The 14,921-nt window shown below is 42.0% G+C and overlaps 1 protein-coding gene across 2 annotated transcripts in view; it reads left to right on the top strand.

The window, feature by feature from the left end:
* The window catches only part of TMEM117 (transmembrane protein 117), a 604,949-nt gene that overhangs the window by 20,501 nt on the left and 569,527 nt on the right, over nucleotides 1–14,921 (top strand). Inside the window, exons 1-2 of one of the 2 annotated variants that reach the window (XM_052640318.1) lie at nucleotides 4,120–4,199; nucleotides 13,282–13,586. In XM_052640318.1, the coding sequence (XP_052496278.1) occupies nucleotides 13,310–13,586 (277 nt within the window). In that variant the 5' untranslated portion in view covers nucleotides 4,120–4,199; nucleotides 13,282–13,309. Of the gene's footprint in view, nucleotides 1–4,119; nucleotides 4,200–13,281; nucleotides 13,587–14,921 lie in introns of those variants that run through there. The other variant, XM_052640317.1, reaches the window with a different exon arrangement.

The raw sequence follows: 14,921 nt of genomic DNA, 5'->3' as shown, positions 1-14,921 counted from the left end.
AAGAAAATCCTGCTCATTTCAATATTTTGCCTTGAAGTGGTTCTGGAGAACTGTATTCTTTAAAACTTCAGACCTCTCAGTTAAGAACAATTAGTAAGCTTTGCTGCTGCTGCTAAGTCGCTTCAGTCGTGTCCGACTCTATGCGACCCCATAGACGGCAGCCCACCAGGCTCCCCTGGCCCTGGGATTCTCTCGGCAAGAACACTGGAGTGGGTTGCCATTTCCTTCTCCAAGTAAGCTTTGGTTAAGCTTATTCTTAAAATTATTATTAAAGGAAACCAGACCATATGTTAAGAAGATAGGGATCTAAAGGTAGGATAACAGCACCATGTAAAAGAGGCCAGATATTTCAGTTCTGATTAACTGAAGTTCATTCTAGTAGACACCTGTGTAATTCAACCAGTCATAGAGTGGAGCAAGTTCTCTCTTTCAAGTAATCTGGAGAGAAGTTGCTCAATGATTTTCACCCCATTATCCTTTGAAATACAGCGTGTTGTACACACTGTCTTTCAGGGATAGGAAAAGTGCCTTTTGTTTTCATTTGGCTTGTTTCGTGGGAGTGGGGTAGTTAATAAGCCACAGGCCTCAGTATTATGCTGCACAGTTCTTGAAGTTTTAAGATTTTCCAGTTTTAATTTATTGAAGACTTCTTGCTCTAAATGAAGATGTAAGGAAAATATAACACATGGTGAAGATAAGGAGAAAAGGGAATTCTATTATACCGTGGGTGGGAATGTAAATCAGTGCAGCTACTATAGTAAACAGTTCCTCCAGAAAAAAAAAAAAAAACCTAAAAAGAAAATTAGCATATGATCCATTAATCCCACTCCTGGGTATATATCTGAAGAAAGCAAAAACATGGATTCAAAAGTTATGTATACTTCAGTGTTCATGTGCATGCTTAGTCGCTCAGTCATGTCAGACTCTTTACAATCCCATGGACTGCAGCCTGCCAGGCTCCTCTGTCCTTGGGGATTCTCCAGGCAAGAATCCTGGAGTGAGTTGCCATGCCCTCCTCCAGGGGATCTTCCCAACCCAGGGATCGAACCGAGGTCTCCCACACTGCAGGCAGATCCTTTACAATCTGAGCCACCAGGGAAACCCAATGTTCATAGCAGCATTATTTACAATAGCCAAGACATATATGGAAGCAACCGAAGTGTCCATCAACAGGTAAAGAAGATATGGTATATATTTACAACAGTAAACTGCTGCTGCTGCTGCTGCTAAGTCACTTCAGTCGTGTCAGTAAAATACTCAGCTATGAAAAAAAAAAGAATAAATTTCTGCCATTTGCAACAGCATGGGTGGACCTAGAAGGGTATTATGCTTAGTGAAATAAGTCAAACAAAAACAAATATTGTATGTTGTCACCCCTACGTGGAGTGGAATCTAAAAAATGAAGCAAATGGATGAATGTAACAATGACTCAAAGATATAGAGAAAAAACTAGTGATTACCAGTGGGGAGAGGGGTGGAGGGAGGGGCAACATTGGGTAGGGAATTAAGAGGTATAAACTAGTATGTATAAAATAAATAAGCTAAAATGTATATTGTACAGCACAGGGAAATATAGGCCTTAGTTTATAACAATTTTAAATAGAGTATAATCTATAAAAATATTGAATCACTATGCTGCACATCTGAAACTGATATAATATTGTAAATCAACTGTAGTTAAAATATGGGACTTTCCTGCTGGTACAGTGGCATATATATATATAGCATATGCTGACTGTGTGCTCAGTTGTTCAGTCATGTCTGACTCTTTGCAGCCCCATGGACTGTAGCCCACCAAGCTCCTCTGTCCATGGAATTTCCCATGTGAGCATATTGGAGTGGGTTGCCATTTCCTACTTCAGGGGATCTTCCTGCCCCAGGGATCGAACCCGTATTTCTTGTGTCTCCTGCATTGGCAGGAGGATTCTTTACCTCTTTGCCACCTGGGAAGCACCAGATACAGCATATGGAGCTCATGTTAATTAGTTACATGGTTTAACAAGTTTGTTTTTTTTTTAATATAAAAAGATGGTAGACTTGAATGGTTAAACTGTGGAATTAATCTGCTATTTATTGAGCTATTACCATAACTCAGTGTGTTCAGTATTGAGGATGCAATGGTAAGATTTAGTCTCTGCCCTCAAAAGCATTTATAGCTTAATGGGGGAGGAAAAGACATAAAAAAGTACAGCACATGTAAAAAATGTCATAGTAAAATGTACAAAGTGCAAGCATAGGAAACAGCTATTCCTGGGGAAACTTGTGAAAGCTTCACTATGCTGAGAGTTCAATAAGATGATCACAAACTGACTGCCATGGGGATTTATGTGGTCATTCTTAGAAGCAGAACAAATGTCAAACAGTGAGAAGTATGGTAGTGCATGCCCAGTGAACCCTGTGTACACTAGCTACACTGCAGGACTTGAGAATGGCTCTCTCCACCCCATTTCAAAATCTGCTGACATCTCAGCTCTTCCTCTTGCTGCCCAATCAATTCCTGAATCATGCTGATAGTCCAGGAGAGAGGCTATTCTCCCAGGTTTGCTACTGGCAGTAGCTATGCTGCTGCTGCTGCTAAGTTGCTTCAGTCGTGTCCAACTCTGTGCAACCCCATAGACGGCAGCCCATCAGGCTCTGTCGTCCCTGGGATTCTCCAGGCAAGAACACTGGAGTGGGTTTGCTTTTCCTTCTCCAATGCATGAAAGTGAAAAGTGAAAGTGAAATCGCTCAGTCCTGTCTGACTCTTCATGACCCCATGGACTGCAGCCTACCAGGCTCCTCCATCCATGGGATTTTCCAGGCAAGAGTACTAGAGTAGGTTGCCATTGCCTTCTCTGGGAAGTAGCTATAAATTGTCCCATTTTCCATTTGACTAGACAAACTAGTGATCACTTCCACAGCAGCTTTTAATACATTATAAGCAACCTGTAAACTGAGGTAGCAGTTGTTATTGGGTAGGGAAAGAAACAAAGGCCACACATACATACAGTAGGAAAGAAAAAAGTGAAAGTGAAGTCGCTCAGTCGTCCGACTCTTTGCGACCCCATGGGCTGTAGCCTACCAGGCTCCTCTGTCCATGGGATTTTCCAGGCAATAGTCCTGGAGTGGATTGCCATTTCCTTCTCCAGCGGATCTTCCCAACCCAGGGATCGAAGAAAGAAACCGGTCAAATGTGATAAGAGGGTCTTCCTCCTGCATGCTGCAAATGAATCATTTAAGCACCACAGAATGTTAGTTTTCTGAGCTTCAGGCTGCAAAAACGTTAAAAATTGTGCTTGTGTGTGCTTCTGTATACATGCGTGTGTAAATGTGCCTATGCATTTATCTGTGTATATGTGAATATATATGTATGCATGTGTACATTTATCTGTTCATTTCTATGTGTGTATGAATGTATGTGTGCTTATAAACATGTATATACATGTGTGACTATATTAGCGTGTGTGTGTGTAAGAGAGAGAGAGCAAGACAGAGAAACCAGACAAGCTGGAAAGTAAGTTTAAGACTTTCTCACATCCTCGCGGTCTCTGTCTCTCCCCATCCCCACTCCTCCACACCAACAGACAAAAGCAGAAAGGATGCCCTGTGACCTGACTGCATTAGAAAGTTTGCAGCTCTTAAGAGGACGTTCCACCTGGGAACCTCATTGGTTCTCCACAGGATGGTGGGTTTTATAAGAAATCTCCGATTTCCCCGGGAAGGGACTGCTGCTGACAGGTTAGGCTGGAGCGCCGCCGCCCCCGGCCGCCACCCCCACTGCTCTGGGTACCAAAGTCGGCCCCCGCGCGCTCTGCAGAGGAGGGCCGGGCCGGGCAGCTCGGCCCCGGAGCTCGGCGCGGCGCGGGCGCTAGGGGAGGGAGCGGGAGGGCAGGGCGGGGGCAGGGGCGGCGGGAGGCCATGCCTCCAGCTGCGGAGGCTGCCGCACAGCTGGAGCCGGCGCGGTCATCGGCGCGGCGCCGTCGCCCTCGCGCTCCGGCTCTCGCTGCCCGGCCCGCGGCCGGCGGACTTTGCGGAGGGCGCCTGGCGTAGGCGGCGGCGGGTGTGGGCCGAGCCAGTATTTATAGCTCGGTGACAGCAGCCGTGGCAGCGACGCCGCTGGCCCGTCTCGCCGCGCTTTCCAGAGAGGCCGCGAGCGCGGCAGAGGGCTTCGCTCCCCCGGGTCTCCCGAGTGCGGACGCCGAGTCCGCGCGGCCCCCTCGGTGAGTACGCGGCCCGGGCGCCCGGCGCGCCTACCCCGGCTCTCGGTCCCGCCGCGGCGAAGCCCTCCCGGCCCGGCCGCCCGCAGCCGCGCCGCCTCCTCGTCCCTGCGCGCGACTGCGGCCCCGGCCGCGGCCCCCGCGCCCCGCGCCGCCTCTCCTTCCTGCCCGGGGCTGGCGCGCCGAGGGGTCGGTGAAGTGGCCGGGAGGGGAGCGCGCACCTGCCCTCCTGAGAAAGGGCGGAGGAGGCTCGGGGGAGGGCCGGGGAGGGGGCACCCTCAAACTCCCGGGCTCCGGGGGGTGAGGGACGTCACCAGGATGGACGGCGAACTTTCCTCGCTTCAGTGATTCCTAGGATGCGAACAGAGTGAAAGCCCCAGTACTGTGCGTTAATTAAATTAACAGGTTGTAGTTCAGGACTGTTTTCCTTAAAAACAAAACCCCCCAGACCGCACAAAACTTGAGCACTTTTGAGTGTTTACTACCTTCATCACGATTAATAAAGCTACCTCTCTGTTCCTACTTTTGAAAATGCCGGAGGCCCACAAGTGTGTTTGACCCATGTGGGTCCACGTTGGCTCCCTTATTCATTCTACCCGCTGTGGAACAATAGGCGAGTGTGTGTGTATGAGAGATGCTAGTAAACATCACAAGCTTGTTTTAGTATTATGTGTAGATAGAAGTCTCATGATCGACGAAGTGTTTTTTTGAGTTAAAGTACATTGAATAAATGTGTTTTCCCTCTAGTTATAAATGATACGTTGTTTGAAATCCAGAGAAGAACTTCTAGGAAAATTTCAGGGTTTTGTTTTGTCTTCAGAATAAAGTTCTTCCAGTTTATTGAATATAAAGGGTAGTAAGAGTCCCTGTAAGAGCTATTTCTGTTGTAAAACACTGAATTTTTGTCATGTTTATACTAACTCTATATTCTTCCTTCCCCAATCTTTGTACTTTAAAGGTAATTATGGATTTTGACATTTTGACTCAGATACTTGTTCTCACCCCACTCCACCTTCATCTGAGCCTTGTATTCAGAAACCAGTACTTGTTTATTGTATTTAATTTGCTTCTTCAAATTGTCCGTCAGTTAAAAAGCAATTTCAGATATGAGTAAATTTTATTTTATTCATTAACTCTTACTTTTTTTGATGTTGTGTCTGGAATATGATCATGACAATTAATTCTTCATCAGCACATGTCACTGAAGAGAAAGTCTAAGTATTTTAGAAGAATTAATTGTTGATTGTTTTTCCACGTAGGACATGAAAAGGCCATTGTGATGGGAAAGCTGGCTAATGTCATGTTTAGAGGGGACCTCAGACCTGCTCTGCTTTCAAGTTTCCTATTTAAAAACTCGCATTGGTTCAGTGCTTTGTTATCCCAAAGACTGGAGGGTAATAACAAGGAAAACAAGTAATTTAAAGATTGGAACAATGTGATGAGAAAGTCTAGGAAGTGATTTATGGATGTGATCCTCTAAATTAGCTAGGGTACCACAAGTACAGACCTGATATCTGTGCAGAGCCACTTACAGCGGTTTCATTGATTGACTTAAAAGGTTGCTTTTTATTTAAAAGACTGTGTGGTCTCTTGTATTGGACTAAAAAATGAGAAGCTCCAACTTTACTTCTGTTATTATTGCTATTTGTATTTTTAAAACCTGTATTAAGCACTTGCATTATGTAAAATACTATGTCATTTCCTCGTGCTTGCCTTTTCATCCAACAATTCAAATAGTAAACTAAGACCTATTCTTACCTCAGGACTGGTCCAGGCAAATATATATATTTGGTTTTCTCACCTTCTGCCATTTCTCTTTTTACAGACTTGGATATCCCTTTATCAAGAGTCTGCTCTGTCTGGTATAGAATCTTCAGTGCTTTTTTTTTCTCACACAATTCTGGTCTGTTACCCAACTGTCATCCACACATTACTTTTTCGCTTATTTATCCATCAGCAAAGATTTTTTGAGTGCCCTGTCGGTGTAAGTCACCACCTAGTTCTCACCCTTGCTTCCTTCCCACTGGAAGTTTTTAGGTTATCCTTTTCAGTGTAGGAAATGCACAATAAATGAGAGTATTGACTCTGGGGTCATAAAGAGGTGGTTCTGCCTGCTTCCCCCAGTTGGTAGCTGTATGACCTTGGGCAGATAACCTTTTAAAACTCTGTTTCTTCACTGGTAAATCCAAAGGTTAGGTCTAAGGGTTGATTGAGATAATGCATGGAAAGTACTTGCCAAGAGCCCCAAATATAAAAAGCACTCCAAAATGTTAGTGCCTATATCTGTTCCAGAGGTATTCTTCTCAGGAAATGCATTCCCCATCTCAGGAAATGGCAAATCCATTCTGGGGTTTGTCAGGCCATGTCCACATCCGGTCCATCAGGACATCTTGTTATCTCTTCTTTTTTAAATGTATCCAGAATCTGGTGCATTTCCAAGTATCAGGCAGAGTGGTCAGATTGCATCACTCTTCTGTCCCCCATTTGCACAGAGTGAAGCCCATGTGGTAGGATGGCCTCAAGGCCTTATCATGATACTGCCTCCCAGATCTCTAGTCCCTTCATACTCCCCTGGCCCCACATACTGTCCAGTCACACTAGCCTCCTGGCTTTTCCTTAAATGCACTAATCATGTGCAGCTCAGGCCTTTCCCTTTGTCTGGATCATTGTTTCCTCAGATGTCTGCTTGCTTTACTTCCTTCTTTCACGTCTGCAGTTGTCACCTTATAGTGAGACCTTCTTAACTTCCCTGACACCCCATGTTAACTTTTCATTTTCTGCATCAATTTATAACTTTCTAAAATACTGTCTGTTTCATTTTTCTCTGTTTAATTTCTTTTTCTCTCAATCTAGATCCTAAGGTTCAAGGCAACAGGGGTGTTGTTTGTTAGTAACCTTCACGTGTAGGCCAGTGCTTGGCACAAATATGCAATAGTGAACATTGAATAGTGAATAGTGAACAAGTGAATGATGAAATTATGGAATTAGTATGGAATTAGCAAATCTGGACTTCACCACTCTCTATATATGATTTTGGACAAGTAGCTTGTGCTTTCTGAGCCTCATTTTCAATATTTGTAAAATAGGGTGATATTCATGCTTTGTGTTATAGTAAAATCCCGAGACACTGAGAATAGTATATACAAACCGCTCAGTAAATGTAATATACAGTTGATGTTATTTCCATGCTCATGTTTAATGGGAATGACCAGAAGTCACTTGCGTTTTAATAGTGGTCCTCAGGTAAGGAAGTGTCTGAAAGTGACCAGGCACTTACAAGTGAAATCTCCTTTAGTTTCCACTACTGCCCTGTGAGGAAAGTATTTTCGTTAGGATTCTGCTGGTGAAGAGGTGGAATCTCAGAGTGGTTAGGGATTTGCTCAAGGTCATAGAGCTAGTGAGTAGCAGGTCAGGTAGAAATGGACCATATTTCTCCCATCACCATTTGTTTTGCCTTCCTGACGCTTTTGATCATTTGTGTGAAGTCATTCTAATGATGTGATTTCACCCGATAAAAACACTAAGTGGTAAAACGTGATATAAACATAGGCTGTTGTTATTTATCTTTTAAGGAAATAGTATTAAACAATTTAAAGCTCTGTCTGCCCTTTTGATAGGCAATTTTTGAAGTGATTATTTCCCAGGGACTAAATGAAACGATTGTATCAATAAATAGTGTTCTGTCAACTGCAAAGAGCTTTACATACATTAATATAATACTATAGCTAGGTAACTGAAGTAAGTAACCTTTAACTTTGTCTTGTACTAAAACAGCCAAGAAGTATCCCACACACAGCTGTCTGCAGCACAAAGTGCATACCACAAAAAACAAAGTACAAGGAATCTTTTTAACAATTATTTTTCAAGACATTAGATTCAAGGTGCTGAAATAAAGTTCACACTTTTGGCAGGGTACAGGCATGGTCATCTTTAATAAGCCCTTTGACAAGAATTAAGAAGGATTTCAGGTGAATTTTCAGACATAAATACCAAGGAGCTTCAAAACATTTAGAGAAATTCTTTTTTTTAATCCTAGCACAGTGCTGCACAGTGCAAATGATGTTCATATTACCTGGTTAGGTATCACTAGATTCTAAGACCTGCATTAGCAGAGCTGGACTTTGGGGGCACTTGGCTAGTAATACTGTCTCTTGTATAGCATAATTTTTTAGTTCATCAAGGACTTTGCCATATGAACTCATACTTTTTTTTTTTTTAATGGAAGTGATACACTCCATCTTGCTCATACTTGTCATTATGCATAAAGCATCACCCGAGCCAGGGTTCCTGCTGAGGGAAACATAAAATTTGTGCTCTTGAAGTTCCTTGAGATTTTCACTTATTTGGAAAAACCCCAGTAAGTGAGGAAGGCAGGGTGCTTTGGTCCAATCAAGTAAATGATTAAAACAATTATCAGGGCTTTGATGTTCTCCTGGTCCAGTACTTGATTATCTTTAATGTAAACTGTTGGAGCTGCCTCCCAGCTAGGGTTGCCGTTTTCATCATGCCTCTTACCAGTTTGTCATTTTCCAAGTAGGCAGAGAAATCTTTCAAAACCCTGCTGCAAGCAATTGTACTGCTTTGAAAACTTTGATTCTGTGGTCTCTAATCAGTAAAATAAAGAACATTCCTTTTGTGTAATCTTCGTTAAAATAGCCCCAGATTATCCTTAACTATCTGAGGGTGCCCCCAAGTGCTCTGTGTTCCAGCCACACAGAACTACTGATACCTCTCTATGTCTGTCCCAGACGTCCTTTCCTGTGCCTTTGCTGAGCTCCTCCTCCCAACTTGCATGTAATTACCTACTTTCCATTTCTCCATTCTTAGCTGTTAGTACCAGGTGAAATGGGGCTTCCGTGGTGGCTCAGATAGTAAAGAATCTGCCTGCAATGCAGGTGACCCAGGTTCAGTCCCTGCGTTGAGAAGATCCCCTGGAGAAGGAAATGGTTACCCACTCCAGGATTCCTGCCTGGAGAATTCCATAGATAGAGAAGCCTAGAGGGTTACAGTTCATGGGATCCAAAGAGTCATACACAACTGAGCAACTAACACTTTCACTTTACTTCACCAGGTAAAATACTGGCTTGTAGTAAAATGCATGACATTTCTGATACCTACACTAAATACCAGTCCCTCTAGAGTATAAACCATGACTGAAGGCCTGTGGATTATCAGGCAGGGTATAAAGTTTCCGCCTGTCACTGCTGTTATGTGAAAGCAGCGGCTTCCAAGATACTGATGGTGGCATCTATCTCATGATTTTGTTATTATGAGAGGAAATTGAATAGTGTGAATTAGTCTAGTTCTCAGAGGTGCAGTGTTCTGTATAAGTAGAGTTGGAAAATCAGAATGGATGTCAGTAATGCATTGCAAAAGGACAATCAGATCAATTCAACTACTTACACTGATGTTCAAAGGAGAAGGAAAAAAATTAGAGCAATCCTGGTCAGTCACATGATCCCAGTTCTTTCCAATCATGGTATCAAGTCAGTTTGAATAGTAATAGTAGATTCATTTATCTTAGAAGTACTATGAATCTTTTGTATCAATTGGCTTTATCATTAGGAACTTTCTAAACAACATGAAAAAAGGCAAGATTTTGGAATCTATGTCTTTGTGTGGAGAAGATGTAGTATAGAATGTTGAAGGCACATGGCTTGAATTTGAATCCTGGCTCTGGCGAAGGCTTGTTCTGTTCTTTGATGCAAGCTACTAAACTCAGTTTAAACATTGCTTCCAATAGAGTATCTCTTCATTAGGTTGCTATGAAATTTGAATGAGATGTTTGTAAAGCCCTTTAGCATAGTGTCTGTGAAGTGGTTAAGTCTTTAATAAATGTTAGTAATAATGAGAACAGTGCAGAACCAGGTGCTGAAATGGTATGATAGCTGTAGGGATGGGGCTGAGGGTGTATCAGTGCTTGTTACCGGCCTATCATTCTTGAAGTCTTTGGATTCAATGCTCTTCTCTTTCCTTAGTGGAAGGAATGGCAGGTTGCTCTGCCTTCTTTTCATCTCATTTATACAAGGGGGCTTCTCTTCTGTAGTTGCACTCAGTTTATCCAGTTTATTGGTTGCCCACTATGAGGCCAGCACTGTGCTATGCCCTGAAAGTAAACAGCCCTTTCTCTGGAGACTTTGTGATCTAGGGAGGGAGACAAATACATAAATAGATAACTTCACTATGATCTGTTAAGAGCTAAGATAAAAGCACATTTACTTAAGATAAAAGCTCAATATGGAAGCAGAATTGAATTTTAAAAAATTAAAAAAAAAGTTTTTAGACTGTGTATACCCTGTAGCATAGTCGGTTTGAACAGCCTCAATCCTGGGTTAACAGTACAGCCACTGAAAGTTTGTATTGATCATCAGAATGCTTAATGGGAAGTACAGAGGGGAAAGCAGTTTTGGTGGTCTGGACAATAGGCTGATATCACTAGGCAAACTTTTGTCAACCTCCTCACATAGGGAGTCAGGAAGTGGAGATGAGTGCTGTTGTTGTTCAGGTTATGTAAGTTTTGAAATTTGGGGCCCACTAGGATACATTGATTTCACTTTGGAGTGTGAGGCAAGAATATATAAACATGTTTACCATAAAAGAATAAGACCAGATGATCCTATTCACTCGGCTAGTGTCTAAGTCACTGAATCTGTTAGAGGAAATGAAGATTAAGCTGTAAACATGATTGGAAATATTATTATTATAATATGAATTTATTAGTGGCTGCACTGGATCTTTGTTGCTGTGCACAGCCTTTCTCTAGTTGCGGTAAGCCGGGCTGCTCTTCATTGCAGTGTGCAGGCTTCTAGTTGTGGGGACTTCTCTTGTTGCAGAGTGCAGGCTCTAGGCACACAGGCTTCAGTAGTTGTGGCTCATGGTCTTAAATGTGGAATCTTCCCAGACTGAGGATCTAACCCACGTCCCCTGCATTGGCTGGTGGACTCTCAACCACTGGAGCCCCAGGAAAGTCCCTTCTTTGTTTTCTTATCATTCATAAGGGAGTAGTAGTAGCATGCATAGCATGGCTGTGGGAGTTAGGACCTGTACTAAGGCAGGATTGTTGTTCAGTACTATAGTTCTCTCTTGAAACAATATAAATATTGGAGAGGAACAGCTACCTCCAAATTTTTTTGAATGTTGTAACTCAGTTTGGACATGTGGAAATTGCAGAGCCCACAAAGCAAGATTCTGAAGTGAAAAACAACAGCAATAAAATAAATATATGCCTGCTTTCCACAAAACATTTATTTAAAAATGAATCAGAGTTATATGTATTTAGTCGTCTAAATCCGGCTGCCTTGCTTGTGTGTGGGTGGTGAAGGGAGTTGATGGGGGAACCACACCAGAATTCCTCACTGGTAGCAGAAGTTTCAGAGAAACTAACTTCTTAACTGACAGCCCTGTCCAGTTCTGATGGGCATGTAGCAACTATTTGGACTCATTGGCCTTGAGGTGTTTCTGTGTATTCTCTTCTAAAAGTGGTCTTTGGACACTTCCAAAGATTTTGCATGAAATTGAGTTGACAGCTGGCCCCTTCTGGCATTCTTCCGTATTGAATACTGTGAAAATGCATGGTGTTTGTCTTTGTTCTTAACTACTTTTATCTGCATTCTTTGGTGTGAGAACAATGTAGGTCTGTAACTGGGTGAAGAACCTCATGTTAAAAAAAAAAAAAGTGCCATCCCTTAGTGATCTGAGCTCCAGCCCCTAAGAACAGATATTTCAGAGTATTTATGAAGAAGGAAATTGGTTGGAAGTTTTATGAATAGAAGGCACAATGACTATCTGTGTTGCTAAATTTTACTGCCAGTCTTTTTGTGTGTTTCCATAACTTTTCTAAATAATTAAGCCAAGTCTTCATTAGCTTAGATTGTGGTCTTAATTGATATTCATCCACCCAGAATGTTGGACTGGAACTTGGGAGGCAGCTTTGGAGGCTATTCTCAGGTCTTCCATTGACTTCAAGTTAATTCAGGCTTGTGACTTGATCTTTGTATCTTTTTCTATGTGTAAAATGAGAATTTTATTATTATCCTAAATTTAATCAGCTTTATTGCTGGATAAGAAAAGAGTTACAGCTTAGTCTGAGCACCAAATGGGCTCACCAAGACTGAACCCCAGAATTAGATAAACTAGTCACCCAGTCCCAGCCCTGGAGGACCTAGAAAGGCTTTTGTTTCTATGGGCAGACTGGCCCCCAAAGAGGAAAGAGAGAAGAGCTGAGCAAGATTTAGGGGTGGGGCCTGGGTATCAGCATTTTAAGAAAGCTCCTGTACTTGAAGTACACATCTGTGTTAGGGCCTTGCTCTTGAGGCACGTTACATATTTTGCAATGCCTCTGGGCCCTTGCATGCACCTAGGTTAAGCACATGTGCGTTCGTCGCTGGGAAAAAAATTCTATTGATCCTCCAAACTCCAATTTGAGTATGTCCTCCTCTCTGAAGTCTTTGCCTTTCTTCTCAGTTCACACAAGCAGTTGCCCAAGTTCTACTTGCAACTACTCTGCCATAGGCTTAGCTATTTCATGAAACTTATTCGGTGCTGAAATTATTTGACAAATAAGACTGAAAATTTTTATAAAAGTCTGTACATGTACACACATTTTTCAATGTAAAAAAAAAAAGAAGATCTGAAAGTATAGGCACAAAATTATTAAGGGATCTTAACTCCAAGGAGAAGGAGTTGGACAGAAGAGGATATTTATTTTTTGTTAGTTTGTGATCAGTTTACCTTTGTGTTTCTTTAATTTTTAAATGATCTGTTTCATGATTAAAACAAAGAAATGATCATCTAAAATAGGAAGAGTCATCATCCCAATTTCAGACCCCATTGTGCCCTCTCATATCCCTTTCTCTCTCCCTACTCTTTTACTTCCCGAAGTCCTCGTATGATCAGACGTATGATGAGATAACAGGGAAGGGACAGTATTTACTATTCTCAGTCTCAAACTTGTCTTGGTACCATAACTAGGAATTGGTCTTTTCCAAATCTCTCTTTATTGGGTTGTTGTAAATCTGAACAGGTAGCAGAAAGAGAGGGACTACTTGTTGTTTTGGTCTAACCCTGTGTATCTTTTCTCATGCAGGTAAACTGTGGAAGTGAAGTTTTGAAGGATGGGTAAAGACTTTCGTTATTACTTCCAGCACCCCTGGTCTCGCATGATCGTGGCTTACTTGGTGATCTTCTTTAACTTCTTAATATTTGCCGAGGACCCAGTTTCTCATAGCCAAACAGAAGCCAATGTTATTGTTGTTGGAAACTGTTTTTCATTTGTAACAAATAAATATCCTCGAGGAGTTGGCTGGAGGCTTCTGAAGGTGCTTCTATGGCTACTTGCCATTCTCATAGGACTAATAGCTGGCAAATTTCTATTCCATCAGCGTTTGTTTGGTAAGTACCCGTGAATGTAATGTAGGTAATTATTAAATTCTCTTCTCCAAGATAGAGATTTGTTATTTCTAAATGCCAGTTTAGAATGCATTTCATTTGCCTTCCAGCATTAATTTGCTGTGTCCTGTGGTAGCTCTGGTTCCTCAGGTATTCTCTGTTGAATGGTGTACTTGTCTATGTCCTGAGGGATATTAGCATGAGGTAAAATTAGTTCTAAACTTAATTTTTTTAAAAAAGGTGTTACCTCTAAAATGAATGTGTGTGAAATCTTACTTAAAGAAGATGTGTAAATAGCTCTTTCCCCAGAAGTAGTACCTAAGTGTGATGTCATAAAGGGTTTGTAAATCATAAACAGAATGATTCCATATCATTACAGTAGGCTAACCATTGCCCATATATTTATACCTATTATTCATTCAGGGAATTAGAATGGGAACTCTTAACTTGTTACTTTCATTTCTTTCCTTTTTGTCTTTGTAATTTTGAACATTGGTTCTAGATGTTTATTTTAAGCCTCCTGGTCAACCAGAGACCTGTATTATAGTAAGGAATCTCTTGGTAGTAAGCAACAGAATAAGAGAGTAAATTAGTTTATGTTTAAAAATAACTTACTGTATGGATTTTGGGATATTTCACAGAGACCAGGGATAGAACTTGTTTTGACACTTGGGATAAATGGAAACAAGGGCTTGAATTCTATCTGGATGATGAGACAAAGGATGTTCTTTGTCTCAACTCCTCTATCATATATGCTATATTCTCCTTTCACCCTTAAGGTCAGTTTATATCCACTTAGAATGTTTTGACTCTTGTTCCCGAGTTTAAACTCTTTAGTTCAGTTCAGTCATTCAGTTGTGTCCAACTCTTTGCAACCCCATGAATCACAGCACGCCAAGCCTCCCTGTCCATCACCAACTCCCAGAGTTCACTCAAACTCATGTCCATCGAGTCGGTGATGCCATCCAGCCATCTCATCCTCTGTTGTCCCCTTCTCCTCCTGCCCCCAATCCCTCCCAGCATCAGGGTCTTTTCCAATGAGTCAACTCTTCGCATGAGATGGCCAAACTATTGGAGTTTCAGCTTCATCATCAGTCCTTCCAATGAACACCCAGGACTGATCTCCTTCAGAATGGACTGGTTGGATCTCCTTGCAGTCCAAGGGACTCTCAAGAGTCTTCTCCAACACCACAGTTCAAAAGCATCAATTCTTTGGTGCTCAGCCTTCTTCACAGTCCAACTCTCACATCCAGAGTTAACTCAGTTTGGGTGTGGTTCCTACCTCTGGCCCAAACTATTTTGGCCAGGAGGTGGATACTATTTATTCAACAAATTCAT

The sequence above is a fragment of the Budorcas taxicolor genome, chromosome 5, assembly GCF_023091745.1.
Source record: "Budorcas taxicolor isolate Tak-1 chromosome 5, Takin1.1, whole genome shotgun sequence".
Lineage (NCBI taxonomy): Eukaryota > Metazoa > Chordata > Mammalia > Artiodactyla > Bovidae > Budorcas > Budorcas taxicolor.
This window is presented reverse-complemented; position numbering and strand designations above follow the sequence as displayed.